General features: G+C 46.5%; 1 protein-coding gene across 1 annotated transcript; it reads left to right on the top strand.

Annotated features, from left to right (window-relative positions):
* Positions 1–2374: 2374 nt before the first annotated feature.
* On the top strand, positions 2375–4877 carry LOC115394670 (NLR family CARD domain-containing protein 3-like; the record flags this gene model as incomplete). Its single annotated transcript, XM_030100024.1, has 2 exons — positions 2375–3052; positions 4857–4877. Coding segments are annotated over 2 exons (699 nt in total), but the record flags the coding sequence as incomplete, so codon positions are not given.
* Between the last annotated feature and the right edge of the window lie 13881 nt (positions 4878–18758).

Genomic DNA, 18758 nt, shown 5'->3' with positions numbered 1-18758 from the left:
TGTGTGTTGTTTACAGGAGCAGACCCACAGCAGAGTCTTCAGGATCCAGCAGGTTTTCTCTGAAGACTTACCACGGGTCCAAAGATTTTCCACCACACTTCAGTGTTGAACCTGGACCTTCAGACAAAAAGTAAGAAACTCTTTGTTTCCTCTTCTTTCCTCCAAACCAGAGTGAGAGATGTTTTGCTGACGTTCAGATTCAGTTCTTTATTCTGAATCAGTGTGAGAGTTGAAGCTGGATGTTTTTGTCATTGCTGTGTGTCGTGTTGCTCAGAGTATCATCATTTCTGTGTTGGAAAAATGATGAGGAGGCATTCATCTGATGTTAGCAGTCAGAGTTAGCAGCTAGCATGATGGGAAGTGTTCAGCAGTGAGTTCCCTGCAGTCTGAACAGCAGAGGATGTGCTGACGTTTCTGCTGCTGCTGGGTTGAGATTCACTCTGGAGCAGATTGAAAATGTAACGTTGATTTAAAGTTTTCACCTGCTGTGTGCAAATGTTTCTGCATGTTGGTCGTATTTCCTCCATTTGATGAAATATACACTCTGCAAGTGTTGTTTTAATCCATTCTCATGAAATTGATTGATTGAAAAACTTTATTTATCTCCAAGAGGCAATTTATTTGGTAAGAGCAGCACATTTGGCAGCTTCAGAAATGTGGGGAAGAGAACATTTGTCAGGTCTCTGAGGAGTTTTACATTTGGTTATTAGTGTTAAAGGAATACTCCACCCAAAAAATGATTTGGCCTCATTTTCTACTCACTCTCATGCTGAGAAACACGCTGGAGCACTTTTTTGATGTTCCAAATGCAGCTGGAGTTTCTGGGGGATTTTCGTTGTCAACAAACAGGGACTGACGGAGCCCGAAAGAAAAAACGGTCTATGAAGTCCACAAAACGTGTCTATTTTCCTTCAAACTGGTCGTCCGCTGTAATCCAAGTGTCCTGAGCGCGTAACGTCCATAATTAATTCTTAACGAGGTAATTTAGTACATTTTAAGAGCTCAAACAGTGCGCTCTCGTACATCTCCAGTGCATGTCTGCGTGCGCACCCTGAACTACGGAAGCCGCGGCAGACCAAGCAACACGCTTGCGCGCTTTCAGCGACTACTTTTCTAAATTGCAAGCGTAGAAGAAGAAGTTCCGCTGTTTATATTCTGCTGTGAGTGACCGAGCTGTGGACAATCACAAAAGTGATTGGCTACTGTTTTAAAGCTTTGAATTCGGTGTCCTGCTGAAAGCGCGTAAGCGTCTGGCTTGGTCTGCCGCGGCTTCCGTAGTTCAGGGTGCGCGCACAGACGCGCACTGGGGAAGTACAAGAGAGCACTGTTTGGGCTCTTAAAATGTACTAAATGACTTCGTTAAGACTTAATTATGGACGTTACGTGATCAGGACACTTGGATTACAGCGGACGAGCAGTATGAAGGAAAATAGGCACGATTTGTGGACTTTATGGACTGTTTTTTCTTTCGGGCTCCGTCGGTCCCTGTTTGTTGACAACGAAAATCCCGCAGAAACTCCAGCTGCATTTGAAACATCAAAAAAGTGCTCCAGAGTGTTTCTCAGCATGAGGGTGAGTAGAAAATGAGGCCAAATCGTTTTTTGGGTGGAGTATTCCTTTAAATTACGAAAAGTATGGATTACTGCAGGTAGTTAATTACTTTTAGGGATTTTATTAAATTGTTAATCTCAGTAAAATGTTATTTAATGGTTAGTAATTACAGTGTGTGTGTGTTTGTGTGTTGTTTGTTTGTTTGTTTGTTGGTTTGTTTACAGGAGCAGACAAACAGCAGAGTCTTCAGGATCCAGCAGGTTGTCTCTGAAGAGTGACTGGTCCAAAGATATTCCACCAAACTTCAGTGTTGAACCTGGACCTTCAGACACAAAGTAAGAAACTCTTTGTTTCCTGTTGTTTCCTCCAAACCAGAGTGAGAGATGTTTTGCTGACATTCAGATTCAGTTCTTTATTCTGAATCAGTGTGAGAGTTGAAGCTGGATCTTTGTGTCTCTGCTGTGTGTCGTGTTGCTCAGAGTAAATGTTTCTTGGTGTCCACAGAGAGAAGAAGAGCAGTGATGTCTGTGAGGAGCAGCAGGACCAGGGTTCTTCATCAGGACTGCAGCAGCTTCTAGAAGAACATAAGAAGAGTCTGAGGAGGAGATGTGAACGTGTGACTGAAGGAAGTGATGAAGCAGGAGGAGGAAGCCTCCTCAACAGGATCTACACTGAGCTCCACATCACAGAGGGACTCAGTGAGGAGCTTCAGAGGGAACCTGAGCTGAAGCAGCTGGAGACAGCTTCCAGGAAGGAGAGCCTCCATCACACTGCCATCAGGGTTCAGGACATCTTCAAAGCCTCGGCCCAGCAGCTCAGACGCATCCGAGTGGTTGTGACCAGCGGCGTGGCCGGCAGCGGAAAAACCTTCTCGGTGCACAAGTTCACTCTGGACTGGGCCGAGGGCCTGGAGAACCAGGATGTCAGTGTGCTGGTTGTTCTCTCCTTCAGGGAGCTGAACCTGATCAGAGAGCGGCCGTACAGTCTTCTCACGCTGCTCCATGTTTTCCATCCGGCGCTCCAGAAGGTGACGGCAGAGGAGCTGGCTGTCTGCAAGCTGCTGTTCATCTTTGACGGTCTGGATGAAAGCAGACTTTCTCTGGACTTCAGCAGCAAACGGCGGCTGGTTGACGTCTCCCAGCAGTCTTCAGTCAGCGTGCTGCTCACTAACCTCATCCGGGGGGATCTGCTGCCCTCGGCTCGGGTCTGGATCACTTCCAGACCTGCAGCGGCCAATCAGATCCCTCCATCATGTGTGGACAGACTGACAGAAGTGCGAGGCTTCACTGACGCCCAGAAGGAGGAGTACTTCAGGAGGAGGCTGAGTGACGAGGAGCTGAGCAGCAGAATCATCTCCCACATCCAGACCTCCAGGAGCCTCCACATCATGTGTGGAATCCCAGTCTTCTGCTGGATCACTGCTACAGTTCTGGAGCACATGTTGAGCAGCGAGCAGAGAGGAGAGCTGCCCCAGACCCTGACTGACATGTACTCCCACTTTGTGCTGGTTCAGACACACAGGAAGAAGCTCAAGTACCATGAAGGACCTGAGACGGGTCCACAGGGGCTGACGGAGGCTGACAGGGAGCTTCTTCTGAAGCTGGGCAGGATGGCCTTGGAACATCTGGAGAAAGGAAACATCCTGTTCTACCAAGAAGACCTGGAGCAGTGTGGTCTGGATGTGACTGAGGCCTCGCTGTTCTCTGGAGTTTGTACTCAGATCTTCAAAAGAGAGTCTGTGATCTTCCAGAAAGCCGTCTACAGCTTCGTCCATCTGACTGTTCAGGAGTTTCTGGCTGCAGTCTTCATGTTCCACTGTTTCACCAGCAGGAAGACAGACGAATTGAAGACCTTCCTCAGAGAGGACTGGGAGCAGGACTGGGAACCAAAGACTCTTTCTGGAAAAGTGTTCAAGGTCTTTGGATTTGATGGTTCTTTCCCATCTCTGGATGAGTTTCTGAAGAAAGTCCTGCAGAAATCCCTCAGAAGTCAGAACGGCCACCTGGACCTGTTTGTCCGCTTCCTTCATGGCCTCTCTCTGAAATCTAACCAGAGACTCTTAGAAGGTCTGCTGGGTCGGACAAAGATCAGTCCAGAAACCATCCAGAGAGTCATCCAGAACCTGAAGGACATCAACAGTGATGAAACGTCTCCTGACAGAAGCATCAACATCTTCCACTGTCTGATGGAGATGAAGGACCTCTCAGTCCATCAGGACATCCAGAAGTTCCTGAAGTCAGAGAACAGATCAGAGAATCTCTCTGAGATCCACTGCTCAGCTCTGGCCTACATGCTGCAGATGTCAGACCAGGTCCTGGAGGAGTTGAACCTGAAGAAGTACAAGACATCAGAGGAGGGACGACGGAGACTGATCCCAGCTGTGAGGAACTGCAGGAAGGCTGAGTGAGTCCACATGTCCTCATGATCAATGTCTCAGTGATGTTTGTAGAAAGTAGTTCCTGTAGTTCCTCTGTGGAGATGTTCCTCAATCAGGGCTCCATATTCAGGCCTGTCTGATCGTCCTGGAGAACAAAATATATCAATATCAGTTTGTGCGATCTGCGATCAGACAAGCTGAACGTGCTGCCATGTCCTATTAGTGTATTTCTGTGGTAGAGTTACAGCGCCACCTGAAGGCCTGGTGTATGTACTGCATTGTTTTTAGTTTTCATGATGTCCTGTGGATGAAGATACATGTTACCCCAACATTGTTCATACTGCAGGCAAATTTTGGCTGAAAGTTTTTTTTATTCCAGCAAGTGTCTTTTTTTCCTGACTAGAAATGACTCAGGCTTCTTCCAGAAGTTAATAAGATGATGTACAAGATGCTCTGTGGTGGAAAAAATCTTTCTCAGCTTTTACTTGGATTTGAACAAAAAGTGGCATGTCCAAAATGATCCATCCCCTTCTCAATAATCAATATAAAATCTTTTCTTGGCTATTACAGCAATCAAACTCTCCCTGGAATTGCTGAGCAGCTTGTTGCATGTCTCCACTGGGTTTTTTCCTCCATTCATTTTCAGCAGTGAGCTCCAACTCTTTCTGTCTTTCCATCACTCTGATCTTTAGCTTCTTCACTGAATCTCAGTTAGATTCCAGTCAGGACTCTGGTGGGCCGCTGCAAAACCTTCATGTTTTGGTCCTCTCACCATTTATTCACCACTTTTTACTGAGATTTTTGGGTTGTTTTTGTGTTGAAATGTCCACTGGAGCCCATGGCCAGGTTCCTCTGCAGACTGTCTGATGTTGTTGTTCAGAATCTTGATGTGTTGCTCTTTTTTCATGGTGCAGTTCACTGTGATCAGGTTCCCTGGTCCACTGGCTGAACCCCCCAGAGCATTCAGTTCCCTCCACCATGTTTATCAGTGAGGAAGGTGTTCTTTGGGTTGAAAGTTTCTCCTGTTTTCCACCAAATGAAAGATAACTCATTGTGGCCAAACAATCCAGTTTTTCTTTCATCTGACCATAAAACAGAAGAGCAGCAGTCTTCTTTGTCCGGAGGAGCATTTCCAAAGGCCAAGCAGGCTTTTGTGTGTCTTCTGGTTCATTCATAATCCACGTGAAGCCGAGCAGAGTTCAGCAGCTCGGGGTGTCCTCAAACAAAATTACATTATTTTTTTCACACAGGAGCTTCTGGCAGAAGAAAGTTTGCGACCCCAGCACCCTCGTCGGGCGCTAACTTTCTTGGGCTGTGTGGCCTGCAAAGTCTTCTGTGATTGGTCAGATATCCATGGTTTACCTCGGCATTCCCCATTACTGAACAACTACTTGAACAGAGAGGGGAAGCCTGGTGGAGGAGAAGCCATTTTTGTGGACACAAAACTAAAACTAATGCATAAAGTGGTGCGAAAAATCACAACAGCAAGGAAGTGTGTGAATGCATAACAGTTGAAATCTACATGGAAAAGAAAAGAATGTGACAGTGAGCTGCATTTATGGATCACCAGGTTCTAATATATATAAATCAGTGGCGGACCGTGCATTTCACATTAAGGCCTTCAGAACAGATCCGCCTGAATCAATCCACCTCTCAATAACTATTTTGTCTCCAAAAAAAATCTTATTATGCAGATATGCACATAAAGAGTTGTTGCACAGCAGATAGATACTTGTGCAGCCAGAATAAATGCCTTTGCTGAAGTGCACAAGTCTCCTACTACATCTGTGCACATACAATGAGCATCAACAACTTAATAAAACAGCAATATTATTTCGGAAAAGAGGAACATTTTACTCACCAAAATCCCGATTATTTGAAAACAAAATACATCCTCCTTTCCTTCCCCAAAAAGAGTTCAACTGCTCTGTCATATAGATTATCCGTGCGTTTCAGTCCCATAAAGCCAGGGCTGAAAGTCCAGCTGCCCTGTGGTATTTCTGGCTTAAGTTTTATTTCTCTTCAGGTTTTCTTCTTCTTCTTCTTTGGAATTATTGCGGTGGGCAACCAACAACTTAGGTGCATACCGCCCCCTGCTGTATCTCTTGGTGAATGTAAATCAGAGGGCCTGGATCTGCTGTTGTTAGAAGCTCGAAGGCGCTGAGTCGCCAACTCGAAATCTGATTGGTTGAAGCAACTGTCTGTTTGACGCTTCACTTTACTTCATTGCGCCATCAGGAACTGACAGTGAAGGCCTCGGGCAGATTTCTTTGACCCTAGCAACAGATGATGCCTGAAATCTGATTGGTTAAATGATTTAATATGAAAAAAACATGTCTGGAAGCAGAACAACCACGGGAAAACTATGAAAGGAACTGGAACATACCGTTTGGAATCATTTATTAATTATTTATGGACAAAATATAATTTACATCAGTCTGTAATTCAGATAATTTTTAGGCCAGCAGAGAAGGCTTTGCAGGCCCTGACGGCCCACCACTGATATAAATGAAATCTTCAAGATCTCCACAACACTTCATTTTGATTTATTTGCTGATGATACAAATATAATTTGAACAGGGGAGAACCTGGAACAACTCACAAAGGAAATGTCAGAATTAGATCAGTTTGAAAAATGGCTTGATACAATTAAAATATCATTAAATTTGGATCAAACACATTTCATTTTGTTTGGTTCCTGTAAAGGGAACAAGGACATTCAAGTTATAATAGAGGATGTAAAAGTGGAGAGGGTGAAGGAAATTAAATTTTCGGGGTGATAATCGACCAAAGCATTGGCTCTAAACCTCACCTCTGCCAAGTTCAAGTCAGCAAGGAGCTGAAAATGTTCCTGTTAAGTCCTGTCAATGATCTGTCCTGAAGAAACGTGGCTCAGCACTGTGTGTCAGGCTCTGGATGCACTGATCATACTTGATGAAGATCAGAGCTCAGTGACGGTTTATATCTCTTCATGAGGTCTGATTATTAGAAGAATCCAGAAAATGACCACAGATGATCATTTTGATTGAAGACTTTTGATTTGAACATTTTTAAACCAGAGAAAGAAACTCAGAATGCTGTGAACAGAGATCAGTTCAGTCAGAATATTAAACACACACACACACACACACACACACACACACACACACACACACACACACACACACACACACACACACACACACAGTATTAGATTCAAACCCACAACCCTCCTGCTCTGAGGCACTAACCTCTGCTCCACCTGCGGCCCGTCAGTCTTCACTGCTCCATGACTCCAGAACTCCATGTTCTCTCCTTCATGTCCACATGAAGCCAAAGTCAAACCAGAGAAGAAGATCTGAAGCTCTGATGTCAAACAGTCCAACAAAGTGTCCTCTCTCATAACGTCCTGTCCTCTCTGTGTCTCATTACAGACTTTCTGGCTGTGGACTCTCTGATTCTCACTGTGAAGTGATCTCCTCAGCTCTGAAGTCTGACCCCTCCCATCTGAAACATCTGGACCTGACTTTCAACGAGCTGAAGGATTCATCAGTGAAGATTCTGTGTTCTGGACTGGAGAGTCCAAACTGTAACCTGGAGACTCTGTGGTCAGTTCACTGTCTGAAGTTAGAATCTGTTGAAGTCAAATGACTGAGAGGAGTTTAGGAGGATTCCAGATGTTGGAGGGACAGAGAGTGGACTGAGCTCTGCAGCATGTTAGTGATCAGCATGTTGATGAGAGCTCTTCTCCTCCTGGAGGCTTCAGCTGTTTGGACTTTACATTTCTAAACTCTTCCAGTCTGAACCTTCTTCAGCTCTCAATGACTTCAACATCAGACTTTGTCCTCTAATCTCACTTCTTTCTCTCTTTATTCAGGTTGAGCAGCTGCAGTTTGTCGGAGATCAGTTGTTCTTCACTGGTCTCAGCTCTGAAGTCCAACCCTTCCCTCCTGAAACATCTGAAACTTCTGGACCTGAGTTGGAGCCAGCTGAAGGATTCAGGAGTTGAGCAGCTGTGTGGTTTTCTGGAGAGTCCACTCTGCAGTCTGGAGACTCTGGGGTCAGACTCCATGTTTGAGTTTGTGTTGTGTGAAAGTTGTGTTGACACTGATCAAATCAGTCACAATAATTTTGTTTCATCTATTTTAATGAGTAAGTTCACAAAACATTCTGGCACTTACATGAAATCACATCTGTACACATCATTTTTTCAAGTTTTTAATATCAAGCAAATTAAAGATGAATAAAATAAAACACAAACAAAAAATGTGCGAAACAAAGTGTCAAACATGGCCCTCGTCAGAAAATCTGTAAAATAACATACAATAATGAATAATTACTTGAATTATTAATGAATAATAATTAAGAGTGTGGGGGAATGAAGCCTAAATATTAGCATAAAGTCAATGAATAGTTGACATTTCTTGTTACATTTGTTCAGCTCGCTCTGCCTGGAGAATCTCATTGTTTCTACTTTTTCAAAAACATCACCTCGTTGGTCCAAAGTGTATTGGATGGAGCGTTTTGGGATTTCCAGTGGAGGAGGAGATGGCGTCTCGCTATCAGAGAAGTGAACATTAAAACCTGGAACTGCTCAGATGAAAAGTGAGAATGTTCTTCAGGAAACCCAAAGACAGCCATATGAGGAGAAATGTCAGTTGTTCTGAAAGTATCTGAGACATGATGTCAAAGTAAGACGTCCTAATCCTGAATCAATCAGGGCTGGTTCCTCTACCAACACTCCCGACCCGTCTTTAATGTGAGGTATTGATCGTGAGGCTGCTTGGCGACATAACAGGTGAGCTGATAACCTTCCAGGATTTTCCCCAGATTCATAATATCTAGAAGGAGAGTGTAGTGAGAGACGTTCTGCCTGGTTGGTTGTAATCAGGTCCAGCTCTGTTTTTAAAGCCACACGTCGCTTCAACAAGACTGTAGAAGGAGTGTCGGCCAGCCGTTGATCTACAGATTCTAGATCAGCTGAGAGCTTTTGAGTGTTTGAAAGATGAATATTTTCACATGAGCAGAATAAGAAATAATGTGACCCTGTAAATAAACCTTTAAAGACTCCAACAAGAGCACAGTTGAAACAGGCTCAGACTCAGATTGGTTCAAAGAGATTAAATCTTCAGCAGAGTTTATAATAAACTTATGAAATTGATCATCAGATAAAAGTGAAATGTTAAATCTCCACTGAGTGGGATGTCGAGATTCAGGTGAAATTTGAATGTCCAGGGATGAAGGAGCCTGATCTGAAACCAGAATAGGATGAAATACAATATCAGTCACTTTGAGCATCAGTCTGGTGTCAATAAAACAATAATCTATACAGGAAAATGTTTGGTGGCCATGTGAATAAAAGGAATATTGCGTCTCAGTAGAGTTACAAAACCTCCAGGGGTCGATGTAGCCATGATTAGACATAGAACTGCAGAGAGCTTCAGCCATTTGGGACTGGATTAATCCAGGTTTGGAAGAATCCAGTTGAGAATTCAGAGCACAGTTCATGTCCCTGCCAAAAATAAAGAATGTTTCATTTAGAGATGGTCAGTTTTCAAACAGCTCGTTCATAAAAATATGGTTATCAAAATTTAGTGCATAACATTGACAAGTACAACTGGAAGAGGGAATATAGTCTCTAAAAGAATCAAATACCTGCCGTCCTGATCAGAAATTATCTGTTTCTACAGCTGGAAGTGATTTATAAATCCGGATTTAATTTATATTAGAACAAGAACTTCAACCACATTTTCGGATGAAGAAAAAGGAGAGAGAAAAACACTGACTGCAGAGTTGATCAGCAGCAAGAATACCCAGATCCCCCCTCAGCGACCACAACCCCGTCCCCAAACAACAGGATACCAGAGCAGACTCCACTAGGAGCCAAGAACCAACTAACTTTCATGCTCCAAACGCAGCAGGAGCTCCTGCAACACAGACTGAATGTAGACAGAAACTACAGGATGTACATTCAGCAGATCAGTCCAACCTGAACATGTTATTAACTTGTTAGAGGATTAAAATATTCGTCCCACTGCCATTCATATATCAAACATTACATCAACACCACAGTAAAATGGTTTCAGTGTTTAAAGTCATTTTGTAGGCAGCTGGCTCTTAAAGGTGCTGCAGGCAGGATTTTGCTAGTCAATGCTAATTTTTCTGTGTTTTCTTTGGATTAAATGTTAGAGTATCCATTGATAATCCTTTAGGAGTGTAGCATAATTGCACTACCGCGAGGGCGCAGCGTTTCCATCTGTCTCTGTTCTGAGCTGAAAAGGAATCTTGACAGCTCCAGGTATCTTTGACCAATCAGAAGAGCCCATGAGACTCTAACCGTGATTGGTCGAGGGGCGTTCGCTCATGTTCTTGTGGGAGGGGCTTAACTTGCGAAAGGGCGTGATGTCAGAGAAAACAGGACAGGATTGGCTGTGCTGGGTTTCAAATCACCATCTTAGATGGGTCAAATCGCCATCTTGCTTAGGTAACCCTAAGCAAGATGGCGGAGATGTGGAATCCTGCCTACAGCACCTTTAAATCAGATCTCCAAGGTCCATTTAAACGCCTCATCTTCCTGTTTTTCTTCCTCTCCTCCCAACAGCCACACCTGCTAACTCACAGCGCCCCCCCACGGCCATTTCTGAACATAGACATGCTGGATGTCAACCCACAGCATGAACAACACTTCAACACACCTGAAACCTGATATCTGTGTCAACTGAACTTTAACATTTGCATCCTCAGTTTCATTCTTACAATATCCTGATTATTCTGATGTTATTTCTGTGAGATCTCCAGTGTTGGCAAGTTACTTTATAAAAGTAATTAGTTATAGTTTCAAGTTACTTCTTAGAAAAAGTAACTGAGTAACATTTTAAAAGTAACTAATGACGAGGCAACGTCACTGTTGTGTTACCTTTAATAAGAAATGTTTATATATGTCAATTTGGATTCCCTCTCAGTGAAACTTCAAGTTCAATTATTTCTTCTAAAACTGAATCTATGATGAATGAAATAAATGGACACTTGACAGAATAAATTACAAACAGGAAACACTACATTAATCTAAATTATTCAAAAGTTGCTGTGTGATAATATGAGACAAGACACCAATCAAATGTGATTAGTAACTGCAGATAGCATTTCTACATTTCTAAAAGAATAATCAAACACAGTAGATGTGTGTCAACAGATGTCTGTCCTTCCATTAAAAGCTGCCTCTGAATGATCGGGGCTCTCTGGCTGTATCTCTGTCTGCTCTGCCCTGTCATGTCCGTGCCTCACTGAGGAGCTGTTTGTGTGTTAACATCCGTCCAGGTCTTCCTCTGGTTGGTTTACGATCACAGCGACTATCGTCTGATCTGGCTCCGACTTTCGGGGACCACGCCATCTTCAGCTCATGAGAAAGATTTCTTTTCACTCTCCTGAACGCCAAAAGTTCTCCAGGTGAAATCGGCACTGTGACACATTCTGAGCGTCATGAGATGAGTGACATGAGTCGTGGCTCGGTCGTCACGTGACGCACTTTGCACCAATACTGTTCCTTCTTTCTGGACATGAACTTCATGCTCCGCAGGTTTGTTGGAACAGCTGGACTCAGGAGGAGAAAACCAAGTTAAACACAGTGAATTATAGGAACGGACCCACGCAGCGGTTTATTGTCAGTGACAGAAACGCTGTTGTAATGCTGGAAAAAGTAATTAGATTACTCCGAACTAAAAATCGTAACAGTGTTTAATTTCAGGCGGTTATTCCCGTCACTGGAGATCTCTCCTCTAAATCTTCACATTTATTCTCAAGAGCTGAAACCTGAGCAGAAAGTTTCTCCTCTTTCTTCTGGAGCTCCACCACATCATGTGTCCAGGTTGATAGTGATCCCTCCGTCTCAGTCACAGTGGCCTTCAGCTCACTCAGTCTGACTCGCGAGCCGCTACGCTAACTGTCAGTTCTGTCTTCACTCTTTACTGTTCTGACTTGAGTTGGGACAAAAATGGATTCATTGACATCTAGAGGTCACATATTCACACTTGAACAAGATTTTAAAAACTGTGTGTGTGTGTGTGTGGTGTGTGTGTGTGTGGACTGAGCTCTGCAGCATGTTAGTGATCAGCATGTTGATGAGAGCTCTTCTCCTCCTGGTGGCTTCAGCTGTTTGGACTTTACATTTCTAAACTCTTCCAGTCTGAACCTTCTTCAGCTCTCAATGACTTCAACATCAGACTTTGTCCTCTAATCTCACTTCTTTCTCTCTTTATTCAGGTTGTTGGACTGCAGTTTGTCAGAGATCAGCTGTTCTTCTCTGGCCTCAGCTCTGAAGTCCAACCCCTCCCTCCTGAAACATCTGAAACATCTGGACCTGAGTGAGAACCAGCTGCAGGATTCAGGAGTTGAGCAGCTGTGTGGTTTTCTGGAGAGTCCACTCTGCAGTCTGGAGACTCTGGGGTCAGTTGACTGTCTGTTACTGTTGTAGAAGGAGAAATGTTTGTCAGCAGCTGTGATCTGAGACTCTGATCCTGCAGTGAGAGAGTGGACTGAGCTCAGCAGCAGGTTACTGATGTGTGTGTGGACATGAGGAGGTGTGTGACTGTTGTGTTGACGTCGATCAGTCAAAATTTATTTATCAAACACTTGTCACACTTTTAGTAGCACAAAGTGCTGGAAAGAAGCTCCAACCATGACGAGACGACAACTAAACAAAGGAAAACCGAAACAGAGAACCCATCCCTTCAACACTACATATGCAGACACACGCAATTACACACACACACACACACACACACACACACACACACACACACACACACACACACACACACACACACACACACACACACACACACACACACACACACACACACACACACACACACACACAAACAGTGGGGAGATCTGGCATGGCATTGAGGATCGTGGAAAACAGCACAGTTTGGGGTCGTCCAAACTGGGAGGGGTCACAGGTCATGACTGCCGGGGGTGTCTGCACCCGAGGTGGGGAGCCCCCCAACCAGCCGGGCCAAAGGGCCCCATGGACAGAACCCCCAGCAGCAGAGCTGATATAGCCACCAGTGTGGAGGACCTCCTGAGGAAACACTGGGGTTAAAAAACTATAGAAAGGAAGAAAAAATAGGATAAGAAATCTAAATGAAGAAAAATAAAATAAAGTGAGCATTTAAAAGAGTTAAAATACATCAATAAGATAGATACGATGTAAAACCTGAAATCGTAAAATTAACTATAATTAACATAAAAAATACAGCAAAATAAACAGCAATAATATGAACTTGGAAGAATTTAAAAGGTCAGTTGAAAGCCTGTTTAAAAGGTGAATCTTTAACCTTCTTTTAAAACTCTCAGCAGTCTCTGCAGTCCTGAGCTTCTCCAGCAGGCTGTTCCACAGATGGAGGCCATCGTGGCTAAAAGCTGCCTCACTGTGAGTTTTTGTTCTTCTTCTGATGTGGATCAGAGGAGCTGCTGGAGGAGCTCAGGATCCACGAGGGTCGATGTGGTCGAAGCTGATCAGATCAATAAGATGGAGCAAGGCCGTTAAGACATTTAAAAAGTAGTTAAAGAAGCTTCAAATCCACCCTGAAGCAGACAGGGAGCCAATGCTACGACTTTAAAGCTGGTGTCATGTGGACCCGCCCTCTGGTCCTCATCAGCAGGTGTGGCTGAGTTTTGTATGAGGATGATGTGAGTGATGAAGATCCACAACAACAGAACAGCTCATTGATCAGGACACAGTAATGTGGAGCTGCTCATTTCTCCATCAACACATCTGGTTGGTTCCTCCTCATTGATTCTGCTGCTTTCTCTCTTTATTCAGGTTGAAGGGCTGCAGTTTGTCAGAGATCAGCTGTTCTTCTCTGGCCTCAGCTCTGAAGTCCAACCCCTCCCTCCTGAAGGAGCTCGACCTGAGTAGGAACCAGCTTCAGGATTCAGGAGTTGAGCAGCTGTGTGGTTTTCTGGAGAGTCCACTCTGCAGTCTGGAGGATCTGAGGTCAGACTCCATGTTTAGTTTGTGTTGTGTGAAAGTTGTGTTGACACTGAGGTTCAGACATCAGGCTGATATGAGAGTGATCCGCTCTGAGGATCTCCAGGAAAAACTGAATCTTCTTCTCAGAGCTTCAGTCCTGTGACTGTGGCAGAGCCGTGTGCAGCTCCACATTTCAAAGCTTGGTAGAAGAAGAAAGTTGCTGCAGTGGATCATTGACTGAACCTCTGACACGCTCCATGTTGACCTTCAGCTTTCAAAGCAGGCTGATCTCTCCTGGATCAAACTGTCACTGATCTCCCAGCTGGAGCTCCAAACGGTCACAAACTGCAAACTCTTGACTTGTTGGCTTTGTGTCCAGTCACCTCGGCTGTTGACACGTCCTCCACTGGACTCTGCTTCTGTTTGGTGTTCACATCAGTTCAGCTCTCCAAAAGAACAAAGATCAAATCAGTCAGAATCATTTTGTTTCATCTGATTTTATTGGTAAGCTCACAAAAATATGAGAATACAATAGAATGGTCTTTGGAAATTTCACAGCACATAGATTTACAGGTGCTCGTAGGACAGAGGGCTTTGCAAAAAGTGATGAGAGACGTAAATAACAAATAAGAATAAGTAACAGTGCAAATCGTTGTCAGAATAAAAGAAAATGAAAAAAAGAAAAGATCTAACTTTACTGACAACATAAATCTTAAAATATAACAGGAACTATAAAATATACTAACACATACATTTATGTTTTTCTTGCAGCAGAATGAGTGGTGTAATAGTGTCAGTGATTTCTTATGGGGGTTATAAAGTGACGCTGACTGCAGGATATTAAAATGTCCAGGATTGTTGCACATATTCTACACAGTGGAGTTTTCCAGTCTGACAGCGGTGGGGATGAAGGACCTGCTCTTTCCTGCACTGAGGGTGTCTCAGTCGGCCGCTGGAGGAGCCGCTGAGCTCCTCTACCGTCCGGTGCAGTGCATTATGGCACTGACATGAAATCACATCTGTACACCTGTCCTTTTTTCAAGTTTTATATATCGAGCAAATTGAAATTCAAAAAACTCAAAATAAAACACAAACAAAAAATGTGCAATAAAAAGTGTCAAACATGGCCATAAGAACAAAACCTGTAAAATAACATACAATAATAAACAATTGCCCCTAGAACTGCCACCTTAACGTGGTGGGGGAGTTTGAGAGCCCGCATGATCCCAGGAGCTATGTTGCCGGGGGGCTTTATGCCCCCTAGTAGGGTCTCCCATGGCAAACAGGTCCTGGGTGACGGGCCAGACTGAGAGCAGTTCAAAACCCCCTATGATTAGAAAAAGAACAAAGGTCGTTACATCGCCCGGTATGGCGCAGCCGGGGCCCCACCCTGGAGCCAGGCCTGGGGTTGGGGCTCGTAAGAAAGCGCCTGGTGGCCGGGTCTTTGCCCACGGGGCCCGGCCGGGCTCAGCCCGAAGGGACGACGTGGGCCTGACCTCCAGTGGGCTCACCACCCACCGAGGGAACCGTAGGGGCCGGGTGCAGTGTGGATTGGGTGGCAGCCGACGGCAGGGTGCCCGGCGACCTGATCCCCGGACACAGAGACTGGCTCTAGGGACATGGAATGTCACCTCGTTGGCAGGGAAGGAGCCTGAGCTTGTGAGGGAGGTTGAGAGGTACCGGCTAGATATAGTCGGGCTCACCTCCACACATAGCCTGGGCTCTGGAACCCAACCTCTCGAGAAGGGCTGGACTCACCACTTTTCTGGCGTTGCCCGCGGTGAGAGGCGGCGGGCTGGTGTGGGTTTGCTTATAGCCCCGCAGCTCAGCCGCCATGTGTTGGAGTTCACCCCAGTGAACGAGAGGGTTGCATCCCTGCGCCTTCGGGTCGGGGATAGGTGCCTCACTGTTGTCTCGGCTTACGGGCCGAACAGCAGTGCAGAGTACCCGGCCTTCTTGGAGTCCCTGGGAGGGGTGCTGGACAGTGCTCCGACTGGGGACTCCATTGTTCTACTGGGGGACTTCAACGCCCACGTGGGCAGCAACAGTGAGACCTGGAAGGGGGTGATTGGATCACACGGCCTCCCCGATCTGAACCCGAGTGGTGTTCTGTTATTGGACTTCTGTGCTAGTCACAGTTTGTCCATAACGAACACCATGTTCGAGCACAGGGGTGTCCATAAGTGCACTTGGCACCAGGACACCCTAGGTCGGAGGTCGATGATCGACTTTGTTGTCGTGTCATCTGACCTCCGGCCGCGTGTTTTGGACACTCGGGTGAAGAGAGGAGCAGAGCTGTCGACCGATCACCACCTGGTGGTGAGTTGGATTCGCTGGCGGAGGAGGAAACCGGACAGACTTGGCAGACCCAAACGTGTTGTGAGGGTCTGCTGGGAACGTCTGGCGGAACCCTCTGTCAGCATGGCTTTCAACTCCCACCTCCGGGAGAGCTTCTCTCATGTCCCGAGGGAGGCTGGGGACATTGAGTCTGAGTGGACCATGTTCTCCACCTCCATTGTCGAAGCAGCTGCTCGGAGCTGTGGTCGTAAGGTCTCCGGTGCCTGTCGTGGCGGCAACCCCCGAACCCGGTGGTGGACACCGGAAGTAAGGGCTGGGAGGAGTTCGGTGAGGCCATGGAGGAGGACTATCGGTCGGCCTCGAAGAAATTCTGGCAAACCGTCCAGCGCCTCAGGAGGGGAAAGCAGGTCTCCACCAACACTGTTTACAGTGGAGGTGGGGAGCTGCTGACCTCAACTGGGGATATTGTTGGACGGTGGAAGGAATACTTTGAGGACCTCCTCAATCCCGTCGCCACGTCTTCCGTGGAGGAAGCAGAGGCTGAGGTCTCAGAGGTGGACTCGTCCATCACCCAAGCTGAAGTCACTGAGGTGGTTGGTAAGCTCCTCGGTGGCAAGGCACCGGGGGTGGACGAGATTCGGCCTGAGTACCTTAAGTCTCTGGATGTGCAGGGACTGTCTTGGTTGACACGTCTCTGCAACATCGCGTGGCTGTTGGGGACGGTGCCTCTGGATTGGCAGACCGGGGTGGTGGTCCCCCTGTTTAAAAAGGGGGACCGGAGGGTGTGCTCCAACTATAGGGGGATTACACTCCTCAGCCTCCCCGGGAAAGTCTATTCCAGGGTACTGGAGAGGAGGATCCGACCGATAGTCGAACCTCGGATCCAGGAGGAACAATGCTGTTTTCGTCCTGGCCGTGGAACAGTGGACCAGCTCTATACCCTCCATAGGGTGCTCGAGGGTTCGTGGGAGTTTGCCCAACCAGTCCACATGTGTTTTGTGGATTTGGAGAAGGCATTCGACCGTGTCCCTCGTGGTGTCTTGTGGGGGGTGCTCCGGGAATACGGAGTCCGGGGCCCCTTGTTAAGGGCCGTCCGGTCTTTGTATGACCGGAGTAGGAGTCTGGTCCGCATTGCCGGCAGTAAGTCGGACCTGTTCCCGGTGCATGTTGGACTCCGGCAGGGCTGCCCTTTGTCACCGGTTCTGTTCATAATCTTCATGGACAGAATTTCTAGGTGCAGCCAGGGGCCGGAGGGGGTCCGGTTCGGGAACCACAGGATTTCATCTCTGCTTTTTGCAGATGATGTTGTCCTGTTGGCTTCATCGAACCCGGACCTACAGCATGCACTGGGGCGGTTCGCAGCCGAGTGTGAAGCGACAGGGATGAGGATCAGCACCTCCAAATCCGAGGCCATGGTCCTCGACCGGAGGAAGGTGGCTTGCCCCCTCCAGGTTGGTGGAGAGACCCTAGCCCAAGTGGAGGAGTTCAAGTATCTTGGGGTCTTGTTCACGAGTGGGGGACGGATGGAGCGTGAGATTGACAGGTGGATCGGTGCAGCGGCTGCAGTGATGCAGTCGTTGTATCGGTCCGTCGTGGTGAAGAAGGAGCTGAGCCGAAAGGCGAAGCTCTCGATTTACCGGTCAATCTACGTTCCCACCCTCACCTATGGTCATGAGCTTTGGGTCATGACCGAAAGGACAAGATCCCGGATACAAGCGGCCGAAATGAGCTTCCTCCGTAGGGTGGCTGGGCGCTCCCTTAGAGATAGGGTGAGGAGCTCAGTCACCAGGGAGGAGCTCGGAGTAGAGCCGCTACTCCTCCACATCGAGAGGAACCAGCTGAGGTGGCTCGGACATCTGTTTAGGATGCCTCCTGGACGCCTCCCTAGGGAGGTGTTCCGGGCATGTCCCACTGGGAGGAGACCCCGGGGAAGACCCAGGACACGCTGGAGAGACTGTGTCTCTCGGCTGGCCTGGGAACGCCTTGGGATCCTCCCAGAGGAGCTGGAGGAAGTGTCTGGGGACAGGGAAGTCTGGGCATCCCTGCTGAGACTGCTGCCCCCGAGACCCGGCCCCGGATAAGCGGTAGAAAATGGATGGATGGATGGATGGATAAACAATTGCAGGAGTGTGGGGGAATGAAGCCTAAATATTAGCATAAAGTCAATAAATAGTTGCCATTTCTTGTTATATTTGTTCAGCTCGCCCTGCCTGGAGAATCTCATTTTTTCTGAGAGTCTGGCAGGAGAAAAACATGTGAGTGAGGTTACAGGGTGAACCAGAACATCTGTCACAGACGTCGACTTTGTCAGGAGACATCTGAGCAAAGCCAGTTTTGGAATAAAGACATCTAAACACAACCTTCACCTGTATCAATGTCAGAGGAGCACAGATGGAAGTCTGATGAAAAACACTCCGAGCAGATTCCCACCATCGATCCTCAAAGACCAAACCCATCTCACACTGCCAGCCTCCTTTGTTCTGGTAGTTCAATAACCCTCATATGACTGAATGATTCTATACATGTTTACATGAAAGATCTTTGCAGGGGATTGAATTGTGGAGGTTCCTCCTCATCTGC

This window comes from Salarias fasciatus, chromosome 9 (genome assembly GCF_902148845.1).
Source record: "Salarias fasciatus chromosome 9, fSalaFa1.1, whole genome shotgun sequence".
Lineage (NCBI taxonomy): Eukaryota > Metazoa > Chordata > Actinopteri > Blenniiformes > Blenniidae > Salarias > Salarias fasciatus.
The sequence above is the reverse complement of the archived record's forward strand: the minus strand, read 5'-3'. Positions and strand labels throughout refer to the sequence as shown.